At 36.6% G+C, this 15,525-nt stretch overlaps 1 protein-coding gene across 5 annotated transcripts in view; it reads left to right on the forward strand.

Moving 5' to 3' along the window:
* SWT1 (SWT1 RNA endoribonuclease homolog) overlaps nucleotides 1-15,525 on the forward strand; it is a 35,440-nt gene that overhangs the window by 1,312 nt on the left and 18,603 nt on the right. For 2 of the 5 annotated variants that reach the window (XM_061452124.1, XM_061452122.1), the window contains 11 exons: nucleotides 2,819-2,877; nucleotides 4,622-5,366; nucleotides 6,627-6,734; nucleotides 6,871-6,927; nucleotides 7,522-7,651; nucleotides 7,772-7,873; nucleotides 10,532-10,720; nucleotides 11,292-11,385; nucleotides 12,689-12,825; nucleotides 13,640-13,782; nucleotides 15,030-15,168. In XM_061452124.1, coding sequence (XP_061308108.1) covers nucleotides 2,819-2,877; nucleotides 4,622-5,366; nucleotides 6,627-6,734; nucleotides 6,871-6,927; nucleotides 7,522-7,651; nucleotides 7,772-7,873; nucleotides 10,532-10,720; nucleotides 11,292-11,385; nucleotides 12,689-12,825; nucleotides 13,640-13,782; nucleotides 15,030-15,168 — 1,903 coding nt within the window. Of the gene's footprint in view, nucleotides 1-579; nucleotides 742-2,818; nucleotides 2,878-4,621; nucleotides 5,367-6,626; nucleotides 6,735-6,870; nucleotides 6,928-7,521; nucleotides 7,652-7,771; nucleotides 7,874-10,531; nucleotides 10,721-11,291; nucleotides 11,386-12,688; nucleotides 12,826-13,639; nucleotides 13,783-15,029; nucleotides 15,169-15,525 lie in introns of those variants that run through there. The other 3 variants (XM_061452125.1, XM_061452126.1, XM_061452127.1) reach the window with 3 other exon arrangements.

Genomic DNA, 15,525 nt, shown 5'->3' on the forward strand with positions numbered 1-15,525 from the left:
TATTGCCTTCTGGGAAGTTATTTCCTGCCAGAAGTGTAATATATATCAAATAAATCCAGACTTAATATTTGCTAGACTTATTTTCCCTTGTATTTTGTAAGGTATGTGTGAAAGAAGAGAACTTTTAACTGTCTTATCATAAATGTCTCAAAAAAAACCCATTTGGAAGTGTGTATAAATGAGTGTGATATTATAGCCTTATAAACTGAGTTATACATGCTAGAAGCCTTTTGCTGTCTTAGAAAATGTTGTTCAAAGCCAAATATTTGTAACTTTTTTTTCTCCTTAATTCCTTATTATTCAATTTATCTTTTAACATTAACTTATCCTAAGATGTGTGGTTTATGTTGGGTTTTATTTGGGGTTTTTGTGTTTGGGTGTTTTGTTTGGTTGTTGTTTGCTTGTTTGTTTTTTTTCTTCCCTTGGTGTTTTTTTTTGTTGTTTTGTTTTTGTTTTTTTACTTGTGTAATACGGAGGTCAAAAACTTGGCTTAAGATGTCATACTCTAGCTGTATTGCCATTGCTAGTGCCTATACCAGTTTGAAGCATACAGAGTTTTAACTGTTGCATGACACTTTGGTCTGAGAATACTTTAATACTGCTATATACAGATATTGACCAACATAAGCAACAGTGAGAACCCAAACTAATAATATTAAAAAGAAGGAAACCTCTGAATAGTATCAAGTGTTTCTTCAGTGTGATTGTGTTATGGATAAGAGGTATCTTGAGCTCTTACAGGTGAAAGTAACTATTTAAGTGGATTGTGTGTTTGTTTTGGTTTGTATGTGTGTGTGGTATAAGCATGACGACAGATTACAGAAAACTTTAGGCCTGTTTGATTTTTAGCTGGTGGAGTGAAAGTACAGGGTGGGTATCATGTAGGGTTCCACACCTTGGGTGTGTGTATGTGACTTTATGGGGGGGCCTTTCTTACCCGCAACTGCATTAGCAGATTGTAGGAAGTGGTTTGGCTGTGCATACAGCTGGAGCACCCATGTCTTCAACAGCAGGAGCAAAGTACACACAAACATACCAAGTCATCTGATCTGGTATCCCTTTGTAATTGTCTGTTATTACATTTTTTCTGTTGTATTGCTGGTATTGGTCATGAGTGTATAGTTCACTGATTGCCTGTTAACTGAGTTGTTAATAAACCAATAAACCCCTTAGATGCCTTTTGATGACAGTCAAGTTGAACAGGTCTTCCTGCAGCAAATTGCATGGATGGGATTCTCAGTGGAAGTAGCCTTTAACAGCCTCCATTGGTTTTGCTGCTGTCACAACTCCAGGACCAACCACAGGCGGAAGCTTTCAAAATTTAATTAATTCGTCAGGATTCCAATGATTTCTGCAACTCTTTTATTTTCATGAAGTGCTTTCTAATGTGGAAGTAAAATAGCTAAGGTCTCACAGGTCTTTTATGGACTTCCCTAAGCAGGAAAACCTCTGCAGCAGTGACCTAATGGCCTTACTCAGTCCCTGTGACCCAATTGAAGGAGTAAATTATTTGCTAAAGGATGTGTTGTCTGGAGCTTCCTTATCTGAAGTAATCCAGTGCTGTCCTTTGTTGTAATGTCCTGCACCCGGCTGCAGTTTTGGGAAAACAAAGTCATATAACCCTATCTCAACCTGGTTAGAAGACGTATGTGACTCAGACCTGGTCAGAGTCAATATACTTGCTTGGAATGAAGGCACAAATAAGGCCAGATGCTGAAACTCTTCAACAGACTAGAGAGAGAGCCCTGCCCTTTTATGTTCATGTTCTTTAGAGTGTTATTCCGCAAGGGCCCATGAATGATTGTTGTCCCTTATACTGTGGTGTCCCCTATTTGACCCTATCCTTTAGGTCAGCATTTTTTACAGTCCTGTGGAGGCTCATCAGTTTCAAACAAGTGGGTCAGAACGATCCTGCTGACACAGTAGTGAAAGCTAACATCCTTTGTTTGCTTCATTTGTGATAATTCCTGTAAGGCCTCCCATATTTGAATGCGAATGGTATCTGAGACAAACTCAATTTAAGCAGTGTTTGAGAGAAACTTGCTTAAGCAGTGTTTGAGACAAGCTCAGTTTCCAGGCTTTCACAAACACGAAGGTGTGTAAAAAAAATTCGTATCAGCAGGGTCTGTCATTTTGCTGCTTTCTGTTCTCTCCCATAGCTGCAATAATAAACTTTCTGTTCTGAACTGATCAAAGTTGCCTTCCAGTTATTCCACAACATGCATGTGACAGCTTGCAATATAGATATGCCGAGCAGTGATATGACGGCTTTCTAAATAAGGGTTGTTCAAATTCTTTGTTTGGGGACTATCTTCACTCTTAACCAGGTCTATGTAACTGCAGTTTCACATTGGTCCACCTTATTATTAGATCTGATGAAAATTAGTAATGCATATCTTCTGCACAAAAACCTCTTGTAGAAAGATCCTCTTTGGCCTTACCTAGTAGGTAGCTGGAAGCAGTCTTTGGGTCACTTTCTTTGTCACCAAGATTTTTTGTAAATATACAAAAATGTATGTTTACATATTCATATACTTGTAAAGTATATGAAACACATGAATCCTAAATGTGTTTTATTTGAGCTTTCTCTGTTTATACCCCAGGGCTGTGTGACACATTCAGTTTTTCCCCTTGTGTTGTTCTTAAATAGAACAAAATCTAAATACTAAATTATAACAAAGTATGTGGTTGCCTTTTTCAAGGTTAACTTGTTCAAAATCAAACTGAATCTAGTATGAAGTAATAGATTGTTGAATCGTATGAAGCTTTTTTTAACTGTAGTTTCCTCTATAAGCCCTTGGATTTTTCCTTCTTTCAGAACATTGAAGACATAAGATCTTACAACTGTACTATGAAAGGAGAGACAGAATTTCAGAGGTAATTTATTGGAACTGCTTAAAGAGGTCTGTTATTGTTTTATTTTTTTAAGACTGAATTTAAGAATTTTGTTTTACTTGTTCACCAAATAAAATGTTATTTTAACTGATAAAATGGTGTTGGTGTTGCATTAATGAGGGGATCCTGTCTAAGCTGGGCAATTTGAGAGGGTTTAGAATTACATTTTTTTAACTCTTACTTGAAAAAAATTACTTTTTTTAAACTTGTAGTATGCTGCTACACTTCAGATGAGGTAGAAATTTTATCTTTCCAATACTGCTGTCATAAAAATATCTTTTTTTCCTTTGTCTTGAGTACTGCCTTGTTGGTCTATTGCATATCACATGTGTTTTGTTAGCAAAGGAGGCTCCAGTGAAGTCTGGTGGGTAGTTCTGCAGTGAACTTAATACCTTTACTAGATTCTGGTATTTCTGAAATGATTGATTTCTCCTGGTGCTTGGAGTAATTGATTCCAAGACAAAGAAAGTAATGTTTCACCTTGAGTATAGCAAATATAAACAGTGTTTGAAAACTGCTTTGTATAAAGCAAGAATGTTCTCATGAATCCTCAGACAGCAAATAGCATATTTCCAGGCAAGATACTGCCTGGCTTATAGCCAGATAATCAGAATCATAGAATGGTTAGGGTTGGAAAGGACCTTAAGATCATGTAGTTCCAACCCCCTTGCCATGAGCCAGGGACACTTCACTCTAGACCAGGTCACCCAAGGCTCTATCCAATCTGGCCTTGAACACTGGCTATGGGTTGTTTCTTAATCATGGTAAAATCCTGTTGCAGCTTCTCTGTTTAACTGGAGTTGTAAGTTGCAGGATACTTAGCTGCATGTACACATGCTGCTAAACATGTTTGTTAGTACAGTATAATGGAACCATAAACCAGTAGCTATGTTCATGCCAGAACTCTGTCCAGTAATTTATCCTAATAGTGGCCAGTAGGGCTTGTATTGGAAGGAATATGTGAAACAAGACAAATAGAATTTTTTTTTTTCCTGTTTTATACTCTTCCAGCTTCTAAGAACCAGGTAGGGATCTCCTAATTCTGAAATTGTAATGGCAATCTGTGCATTTAAGTTACCTGGCCTACGTGAGTTTGTCAAATGGCCTTTACCTCCCCAACAGTTTTGAGAACACTGTTATAGAGCAGGGTAGAAACTTCCTTTGGATTATTTTAAACCTAGTGTATAGATTTTTTAATATTTTTTCTGCTCTTACAAAAAAGTTTCCAATTCAGTTTTCATATTCACTACTTCTGTAAAATTGTCCCCATCAATTATTCCTTTTCCTGGTTCTCCAGTCTGTCTATTCTGCACTGTTTGAAAGCTGTGCAGTGTTTGGTGCTGGCAACAAAGCTGAACTGTGACACATTTGAATTTTAGGGTGACGCACCTCGTATCATTAAACTCCTGTTAAAAATTATCTGTGTGATGAAACTAGTCTTTGAAGGGCATCTTAAACTAATAGATAGTGAATGCAGAAAAAGCTTTTTCTCAATTTGATAAGCTGAAATAGCTGTCCAGCTGGGAAAACAATGTAAATACTAAAAATGGTGTGTCAGACAGCACAGGTATTGCTGCAGTTTCATATTTAAGAATGTAGTGAACCAGTACTCATAAATACTTAGCCATGACTGCCTAAATCAAATGCAGGTTTTTTTTTTTTGCTTTGTTTGTTTATTCTTGCATTAACTGAGCTAGATTACATTTCTTTTCTCATGTTTCTGTAGATTCAAAACAGAGAAAGATGGGCAAGAGGAGAAGCAAGAACGAAGTTCTCATAGTTCTCATGGCAATGACGGAAAATCCAGAGGAAAATCTTCAAATAGAAACAAAACCACAGACAATTCTTTAATCCAAACTAAAAAGCAAAAGAAAGTAGTTATTGAATTTAAAGACAGAGAAATTAAACATGGAAAAAGTACGCGCACTCCTGATGTTGTGACTACTCGCAAGGAAAGTTACAACAAAAGTCATCTTGATGGGACAGAAGGAAAAAGACTCTATAGCTTTGCGGTTCAGAGGAGCAAGGCACTGAAGAAAAAGACGGAGAAGGCTGAACTTTGTAAACTAAAGTTAAAAGGGGAACAAACTATGTTGGAAAAAATTAGGTCATCTGTCAATGATTCACATGTACCACATAAAAAGGCACATGGAAAAAAAATGAGTGAAGATGTCAGAAATTCAAAAAAGCGCTCTGACACTTCTACACGGACTGTGCATGGTAATAGGTCTTTCACTAAGAGGCCAAATATATTATCTAGTACTTGGGAAGAAGAGTATGAAGATGAATGTGAAGAGTTTTCTAAGAAAAAACAGCATGTGAGTAAACATACACCCTCACGCTATTCGACTGAAATACAACGATGGGACTCTTGTAAACAGAAGAAACAGAATGCCGATTCTTATAAAGCTGCTGGTAATACAGAGAAAGAAAAAAGGGACTTCAAAGCCACATCATTATGTTTTAAGCAGGTAATGAGAACCCAATTCTTGTTTCAGGCTAGTTTCTGAAGGACAGGCAGTTTTTATCTAAGCAGACTGTCTTCTTACAGATTTTGAAAAGGATTTCATAGCTAACCAGGTGAATCTTTCTGATCCCAGTTAAACCATGTTAAAATGTTTCTCTGCTACATGGTTAAATAAACTAGAATAAAGATCTTGCATATTAGGATTGTATCTGCACATGCGCTTTCATAGTGTTGCTATTAAGGGATGTGGAATACTTCCATTTTGGTTTAACTAAATTTTGGGGAACTCTGACATGGTTGTATTAATTTTTTGAGTGAATAAACTGAACCAATGAAAGCCTGCATGCTAAACAGGTGCTCATTGCTGACAAAGTAATGCCAGGAGAATTTCTTGTAGGTCTAGGACTAAATTTGTGTGTTTGCTGCAGAACTTCATGTTTGGCTGTGATTGATTTATTTCTGAGTTCTAGCTTGTAATTGACTCTGGACCTTAAATTTATCTTGAGCATGGTTATTTTTTGTTTTTCTTGATTTCAGTTCACATTAAGGTAGCGTGATCATTTTGTGTGTACACAAAGATGGTAATGACATACAGAATAATGGAATCGTTGAGGTTGGAAGGCTCCTCTGGAGATCATCTAGTTCACCCCCCTTGCTGAAGCAGGGTCTTCTAGAGCACGTTGCCAGGACTGTCCAGTCAGGTTTTGAATATCTCTAAGGATAGAGACTCCACAACCTCCCTGGGAAGCTTGTTTAAGCACTTTTACTGAAATAAATGGAGGTTTTAATGTTCAGATGTAATGTGCTGTGTTTCAGTTTGTGCCCATTGCCTCTTCTCCTGGAACTGGCCACTGCTAAGAATCTACATCCTCACATCAGATGTTTATAAACATTGATAAGACTCTCCTCTAGGCAAAAGAGTACCAGCTCTTTCAGAATCTTGTATGACATGCCTCAGTCCTTTAATCATCTTAGTGACCCTTTGCTTAAATCAGTCTTTTAAATCTGTGTCTGTCTTGTATTGCCCAGAGCAAGAATTGTCTTGTCCAGAGCCAGAATAACATAGTCACAAACCCACAGGAGATTGGAAAAATGGGCTTACAGTGTAATCCACTATATTTATTTGAAAATAAAAACCATTTTGAAAGGATGCTGTAGGTTCTAAGCCCTTTTGAAAGGATACTGTAGATGCTTCATCATGGATATTGAAAATATGTTTTATGTTACCTCTTCAATTCACTTGGGAATATTCATTGTTCTCTAGACGACTGATAGATGTTCTACTTCCATTCCTACTTGTTTCTCGAATTTTGAAGTCCCATGCACCTCTGACACCTACCAAGAAGGTGAGGACACAAAGTCTGTCCAAAAGGTTAGTGCTGTAGTTATTTAACTCTGAAGAGCTGTATTTCAAAACTCTTTGACATAGACATTATTTGTTCTTCAGTCTTTCCTTGACATTTTGTGGTGTTGGTATTTAATTTTTTATTTTTTTTTAATTCCTACAGAGTTCTGAAGTCTTTCCACCTCTTCAAGACAGTCAGATCTCTGAAACAGACCAAGAGGTTAGCAATACTGTAACACTTCTATGTTGCATTAAAAAATCATTGGTACTGAGGTTGTATAGCTGGAAAATTCCCTGACCTTTGCTAGTATTTTGCATTGTTGTGTTATGATCTGTACTTCAAAAAATGTGAAGCATTTTTTTCAAATACTAAACGAACTTGCTGAAGTATTGCTCATCAGGAGCTTTCAGAGATAGAAGATTGGCTTTCTATTACTCTCTGCAATGTAGGGCACCAACATAGTTGCATCTATGTCATTTTCCATCTTGTCTCTTTTCCAACTTGAAAGTTATATTTTCTAAGAAATGCCAGTCAGGAAACTCTATGAGGCAAAAATGGAAAAAAGTTTCGGGGTGCTAGGTACAAATGTCATAAACAAATCTTCCTTTGAGGCTGTATTTCAGATATCTTTTGTGGGCTTCTTACAGCAGAGGATATGCAATAAGTTCTCATGACTTTACATTTGCTGTACCAGTTTCAAATTATTCATGCTTCATTTTTAGTCAGTGTTAACAGCATTTATGTGGAAGTATCTTTTTTGGGAACAATTCATACAGGATTACTTAAAATTGATGCAGATTGTTTTCATTGTAGATGCAGATAATTGAAGATTTGCATGTTGCCCGTGTTCAGAAGAGGATGATGCTGTCTGTAGTAGAGACTTGTGGAGAACTTACAAGTATGGAAATAGATCTTCCAGAGCAGGATTTAAATACTTCTGCTGGTATGTCATGGGTTGATGTTCTTTGGTATCTACTTGCAAGTAGCTAATGTTCTGAATAGAGCGTGCACAACTGATTTTTAGGTGTTTTTTCCTCAACTTTTTTTTTCTTTTTTTCTCCAGAGACTTTTCCTTCTGGTCTGAACATACTAGTGGTGATTGACACAAATATAATGATTAGTCACCTTGAGTTTGTCAGATCCCTGAAATGTGAGAATATACCAGGTATGTGAGTACATGGTGATCAATACGTCATTTTAAGAAAATAGAGATGTTGTAAGAACTTGAGGCAACGTGAAGGAAAACTAACTTGGGCTCCTTAAAAAGGCAGCAGGTTTCTTACAGAGACAGAAAGTTCACACTTAAGAGGCAGGTTCTGTGAACCCAGATAAGCTGCCTCCCAAGGAAAGTTCAGCTGTGAAAGTAGAACCTACTATGCTTATATCTACATACCTATAGAGAATCATGGTCAGTGTTCCCATGAACATGTGTGAATACTTAGAGGTAAGTAAGTCTTGCCTATTGTAAAAACATACTTTTAAGCATTTAGTCCACTGGTGGTAATCACGTTTCCTACTTTTTTTTTTATTTTTAATTTCCTACAAATCTGAGAACATTTAAAATCAGATAGGCAGTCAGTGTTTTTGGTTTTTGTTTTTATTTTTCTCTTGGTAAACATCACAGAATTCACAGAATGTGTGAGCAATTTCTCAGGAGTTCCAATTGCAGACCCTGGCTGTAATGTTGGCTTTAATAGGTTGTGAAGCTTTTAGTAATTTTATGTTAGCAGGATTAGGATCCTGCATGTGAGTTGTTGGTAGACATATTTGGCATCTGTGGTCAATGGCTCAATGTCCGGCTGGAGACCAGTAGTGAGTGGGGTCCCTCAGGGATTGGTGTTGGGACCAATCTTGTTTAACATCTTTGTTGCTGACATGGACAGTGGGATTGAGTGCGCCCTCAGCAAGTTTGCCAGTGACACCAAGCTGTGTGGTTCGGTTGATATGCTGGAGGGAAGGAATGCCATCCAGAGGGACCTCAACACACTTGTGAGGTGGGCTGATGCCAACCTCATGAGGTTTAACCAAGCCAAGTGTGCATGGTCCTACACCTGGGTTGGAACAATCCCAGGCACAGCTACAGGTTGGGCAGAGAAGAGATTCAGAGCAGCGCTGTGGAGAAAGACTTGGGGGTATTGGTTGATGAGAAAACGAACATGGGCCGGCAGTGTGCGCTTGCAGCCCAGAAAGCCAACCGTATCCTGGGCTGTATCAGAAGGAGCGTGACCAGCGGGTCGAAGGAGATGATCCTGCCCCTCTACTCTGCACTTGTGAGACCTCACCTGGAGTATTGTTTGCAGTTCTGGTGTCCTCAACATAAAAAAGACATGGAACTGTTGGAACAAGTCCAGAGAAGGGCCAGAAGGATGCTCAGGGGACTGGAGCACCTCCCATATGAAGATAGGCTGAGAAAGTTGGGGCTGTTTAGCCTGGAGAACAGAAGGCTGTATGGAGACCTCATAGCAGCCTTCCAGTATCTGAAGGGGGGCTGTAAGGATGCTGGAGAGGGCCTCTTCATTAGGGACTGTAGTGAGAGGACAAGGGGTAATGGGTTCAAACTTAAACAGGGGAAGTTTAGACTGGATATAAGGAAGAAATTCTTTCCTGTAAGGGTGGTGAGGCACTGGAATAGGTTGCCCAGGGAGGTTGTGAATGCTCCAACCCTGTCAGTGCTCAAGGCCGTGTTGGACGAAGCCTTGGGTGAGATGGCTTTGTGTGAGGTGTCCCTGCCCGTGTCAGGGGGGTTGGAACTAGATGATCTTAAGGTCCTTTCCAACCCTAACTATTCTATGATTCTATTCTATGATTCTATCTATCAGAATATATAAGGTTCTTTGATACTTTCAGTTAACAAGTACACTTATTCTGGCCACCTGGAAAATAACATTAATAAGGGAGTGAGTAATTTTCAAGACTGTATCTTACTCTATTTCTCTTTCGCATATTAGGAAGAGCATTGCATTGTGTATCCTGGAATGCCTTTTTTAGACTATTGCAGCTCCCAATTTCTGGTCCTGCACCAGAGCCATTATATTCAGAAGGTTGCTGATTCCTGACCTTTCTATTACAAAGCAGATGGATGCTAATGTATTTTTTCAAGATGGCATTCTTATTGTGAATGAGAAGGAAAACAGTTTTTGTCCTGAATGGAACAATAGAACAGTCATTAAATTAAATTCAGTCATTAAATTTCTGATACACCATGTATTTCATATATAATGGTTTTAAAATTCAGACCATACTTACATACAAATGTAGCCATGGTCAATATTCATACTGCCTGTTCCTGTTTTAGGAATGCTGGTTGGCAAACTAGAAAAAACTGTTGCTCCTTTTATTTGGTGATTGTTTTGGCACATTGACTGTTACGGTCATTCAGGTATTTTGAGCCTTTTACTTCAGCTGCTGTCACCTTGTTTTACCATTTTACAGCTTGTTTGTGACAAGGTGATAATTGCTGCAAATATGCCGTATAATATTGCTACATACTGTTGTTAAAGCAGTCTGTTGATTAAAATCATGTCTTCCTTTTGTTTGCCTAATATTATAATTTTTACATGTAACCAATGTAGTGCCAGTTTGAGGTTAAATTAAAAAGAGGGAACCTGGCCTTTCTCAGTTGTTAATTTTTTTAATGCTAAATACTCCTGAGCATGGAATATGAAAACTACTGGCCAAAAAAGTGTGAACTTATGTAAATACAATGTTTGACCTAAAAATTATCTGATTATCTGTAGTAATTTGATTGGCTCTTTAAAATGCATTTGTTTTTTGGTTGTATTCTCTCCCTTTTCTTTCTTTTTTTTTTTTTTTTTTCTTCCAGGTGTTGGCAGACTTGCATTAATAATTCCCTGGGTTGTTCTACAAGAGCTGGACAACTTGAAGAAGGGGAAAATGCTGCAGCATGTTCGGGACAAAGCTATCCCTGCAGTCCAGTTCATCTACATGTGTCTCAAAAACCAAGATTCAAAATTGTGGGGACAATCCATGCAGCTTGCTTCTCAAAAAATATGTAATATATATGCAATCAATTTGTTTTGGGTACTTAATCATTTCGGTTTGCTTGGTGTGAACCTTAGCACTAAATTTTGAGTTAATACAGTCTTCACTCTGCAGTTTGCCAACTAAAATTCGGGAATAGCTTACAGAAGCCTTCAGAGCATATTCAGGGCTATAGCTTGCAAATACCTTATTCACATTAGTGCTTTGTTCATTATTGGTTTATTAGTTGTTTCTCACTTCTAGCTATATCTGTTGGTTATTAGAGGATTACTTAATGAGAATTCATCTAATTACTGTTACTTATGGACTAAGGCTATGTTGTGTGCTTTTGCTTGACTCAGTCATCACAAAATCTAACATACTTAAATTACATGTGGCTCGCATGACCTTTTCTGGCAAAACATAGCATTATTGAGTGGCGTAGTACCTAGTATTTCAAAGCTTAGATTTGTGTTTAGATTATACTTCTCTGTCTTTGTTTGGGGACTATTAGATTTATAAACAGTACTGTGACTACACTGAAGAATTTCTTGTGTTGAGTTACTCCTGAACATTCAGCTCATTTTTTACTAAATTTGCAGATGGCCTGAGTGACGAGAACAATGACGATCGTGTTTTACAATGTTGTCTGCAGTATCAGAACCTCTTTCCTCAAGCTGTTGTCATACTCTGCACGTGAGTTCCTGTGTGGTTTTAGGTCTCTTATGAGGTGGAAGCTAGTCTCATGCCAAATACACTATTTTCATATCATATCTTAAAATGAAGAGCTGTTTCTAAAGTAAGCTTTTTGAAGAGCAGTCACCCTCTTTAAAGCTGGGGTAGAAGGATATAATAAAAAAAAAAAGATTGTAGACTTAATCAGCTGCACGTGCTTGAGGCCTGAAGTAGAATTAAGTTTATTCAGTATTCAATTTTAAATCTTTGTAAAGCATAGCTTTCTCAGATTTTATTCCAATTTCTCATACAAATACTCCTGGAGTTACAAAATGAGAAAAAAAGTATTTCTGTTAATGATTGAAATCCAGTTAGATACTTTGTTCCTGCTCACCTCTTTCAGGAACAGTGATAACCATTGTCAGGGGTTAATCTTAGAAAGAGGGAAGATGGCTTCTGTTCTTGTTTTGTGAGTGTAACGGCTGACTTATGAGTATTGATTATCAATTTTATACAAATCACATGAAGCTAGTTTTTAAATGGCTAATACTGTCTTGACAGGTACTGTAAAGAGCTTGCTTTGGTCCTTGCTAGAACCATTTCCTGCATAGTTTGAGTAAATAGGGTTAAGACCTTGCATCAGTTTAAGTTGACATGTGGATCAGGTTGTTGGTGAAAACACTATCTCAGTCACAGTACTGGTAGGGCTGTTGATAATGATTTAGGTTTCTCTGAATGAAGACTGAGAGGCGACTTCAGATGTACTTTTCATCTGAAAATATATTTTATCAATGTAAGCAGTGGGAATTTTTTAGAATTTTTTAGAAAGTACTAGGGTCCAACTTTGTACTGCATCTTTGTAGTAGTACTGCTGGAGCAGCGTATACTTCAGAGTGACATCTGGAACAATGATTCAACCAGTAGAACAGTAAAAAATAGTGACGAAAATGAGAATTTAATGTAGCAGTCGTATAAGATATTACTGTCTTAGAATTGCCTTGTTTGCATTCAAAGATTATAGCAACTCAGCATCATTGCTGTAGTATTTATAGCTGTTTTTTTCTTAAAGCAGTATAAAGCTTTAAGAAAAAAACAGCTTTAAGAAAAAAAATGAAACATTTTTCAGTATTTTTTTTTTTTTTCTCGGAATAGATGCTTCAGTTAATTTTCTGGTTGAATTTTTTTAACTGCTTCTAGTTGCTTGAGAAAGAAAGCTTTGTATATAATGAAGCTCACAAAATAAGCTTACCAAAGAAAATCTTTTCAGTGTGATTCTTTTAATGCAGTGTCAGAGTTATGTCAACAATTAATTCTCTTCTCCTAGGGATGATAAAAATTTATGTAATAAAGCCATTGTGAGTGAGGTCAAGGCATTCTGCAAAGCTGATTTAGTTACTGTTCTACAGAATCTGAATGTAAACATGCAGCAGAACTGTTTTGAGTTGCAGCAGACAAAATGTGGTAAGTTTGTTTAATGTGAATGTATGCATATGCTGGTTTTTGAAATACATAATAATCAGTGCAGATGAGGGAGAATAGTCTCTACTGTAACCAGTTTTTATATACTTTGAATCTTTGTAATGCTTTTCATTTGGGGCAAATTTTGGTTTTCAAAGATAAAATTGTTTTCTGAAAGTTGGAGACCTTTGTTAACACATTTGTCTCTTGTGTTCTGGGAAATTCAAATAGGATGTAGTTTTGTTTCACATTAAAAAACAACATGAATTTCCTGTATTCATAGTAATTTAAAAGGTATCCTGAACTTTTTAGGTCTGAAGAGAGGTTTTTCCAGCTGAGCAAATTTGGGTCCTATTCTTAAGTAGTTGTAAAATTCAGTATGCTAAGATCACTCCTTGCATGTTGTGGTAATATCTTTACCTTCAACAGCAGAACTTCATTCTTGGGTTGCCTGTTCATTTTTCCAAAGACAGAATTCCAGCTTACAGTATTAAGAAGTGATCTTATACTCAGTGATAACCCCACTGACTGTATGTAGTCAAAGTTATTTAAGGAAAAAAGAAATGCAGAGTAATGTCACAAATGAATAAAGCTCTTGGGAAATTAGTCTTCTTGGTTAGTAGTTTATAATTAAAAATGTCCACAGTACAGGTGGATATAACTAGAAATACTTGAAACCTAATTAGATGTAGACCATCCGCTTTATAACATAAAGTGTAGTCTGCCTTTATGGGTATAAATTATTGATGTACTATCAACATAAATTAAATATAGAAACAGTTGCAGTAAGTACCGTCTATTATTATTGGCTTGACAGATGCAGAATTCAAGAAAACGGGAAGAGGTCTTACGGCACAATGTCCAGATATACTTCCAGACCTTGAAAAGAACTTAGGAGAAGCTTTATCTTGTATTCTGGAGACTGAAATGAAAATCGCATTTGGAAACCTATGGATGGAGGTGGTTTCTTATGTCATCTTACTATATTAAGAGGTTTGAGTGTCCTTGGTATTTTAACTATATCGAAACCCTTACCAAGCCAAACAGTTAAATTGTCTGGTTCACTAACATACCAGTTCAGTGATAGTGAACAGCTCTGTGCTCAGTTTTACTATTTCATTCTGTAACAAGATTACTCTATTTGACCAGTAATGACTGCAGAATATAATAGTCTTTTAATTATATTGTAATGGAGATGGTGGCTGTTCAGTGTGAATTTTCAGAAATGCTTTTATTAGTTGCATTAAGTTTCTATTTTGGCTTTTTTAGTATGGTTAAATCACTGCATTGTAAATATGTCCTTCAAGAAGTTATTCCATTACATTTTATATAATATTGAGGCACTGTTGTTTCAGACACTTCCTCCTTGGAACTTGTATTTTCAGATACCACGTAGATAAAATTGTTCACAGCAAAATTGGTCGTAATGCAGGTACAGGATTACAAGTATATTAATGAGAACCTCCAAAAGCTCTTTCAAAAGTATTGTATTCAAAAATCCTTAGGTACAAGGCACTTGCAAATTATCCATGCTTTTAGATTCCATCTTATAGCTGGTAGGAGTTAGCTAGAAGTTTAAATTTATTGTAGATAATCCTCTGTGGCTTTCATAAAAAAAATAATTTACATGGAATGACTGTTGTTCCAGAAGGTTGAACTTCAATTAGCTGTTAAGCTTTTAGTCACTTCTGATTATCTTAGTTGAATTCTGTTAGGATCTTTTCAAGCTCTGTTTTCATTTGGTATTAATAAATTTCAATTTTGTTGCAATATGTGTATATTACTTCATGTATATATAGTCACAGCTAGGAAAAGTGTGTTTAATTTTGTTTTTTAACGATACTAGAAAATCAAAGGTGTATTTACTATTCTGGCTTTTGAACACAAATAACACATTAAATTGCTTCAAGAGATAACTGGAATATTTGGAGCTTTTGAGGAAAGGGGAACCAAAAATCATGAAAATGATTGTACACTAAAGACTTCTACATGAGCATCACTGTTTAATCCATGCTGCTGCTGAATCAAATCTTTTCTAATAATAAACTTGTTAAATTTGATTATAGCATATTTCTGAGGAATCGTTGAAATTCTACTACAGCAAGCACAAATCATAATATTTATTGAAGAACAGAGCAGCTGTGAAATGTATAGGATTATGTCTACATGAAAATCAGCCTTTGAATTTATAACGTATTATCTTTCAGATACTGTATCTGAAGCCACCATGGACATTAGCAAGCTTGCTGAAGTGTTACAGAAAACACTGGGTGGCTGTTTTTGGTTATATTGTGCCAAGGAGTTTGCTTTCAACTATTGAATGTCTCTATGGACACCTTTGTACAGGTAAGAATCTCTGAGAATGTTAATTATGAACTTATAGAAAAGTCACACTGTTCTGGTTTATTAAGTACAGAAGTTATGTGTCTTTTCAAAGTATCTACTTCTGTATGTTAAAATAGTAATGTGTTCCATCTTCTATGGCTTTTGTTTTGGGTTTTGTTTTTTTTTTTTTTTTTCAATTTGAGACTGTCCAAATGGAGCCATGCCTTGGGCAGTCTAATCTACTTTTCTATTGATCCACAATTATTCCCTGGATGGGTGACAAAATCCCAACACTTTTTGTAGCCTTAAAGCCAGAATTGAATTGAAGAGCTGTGAATTGTATTAAAAAGAAAGACCTTATGCCAAGTTCAGGTATAT

This window comes from Pezoporus flaviventris, unplaced genomic scaffold (genome assembly GCF_033815535.1).
Source record: "Pezoporus flaviventris isolate CSIRO_AGI_PZ_B2104156 unplaced genomic scaffold, CSIRO_AGI_Pfla_v1 ptg000013l, whole genome shotgun sequence".
NCBI lineage: Eukaryota > Metazoa > Chordata > Aves > Psittaciformes > Psittacidae > Pezoporus > Pezoporus flaviventris.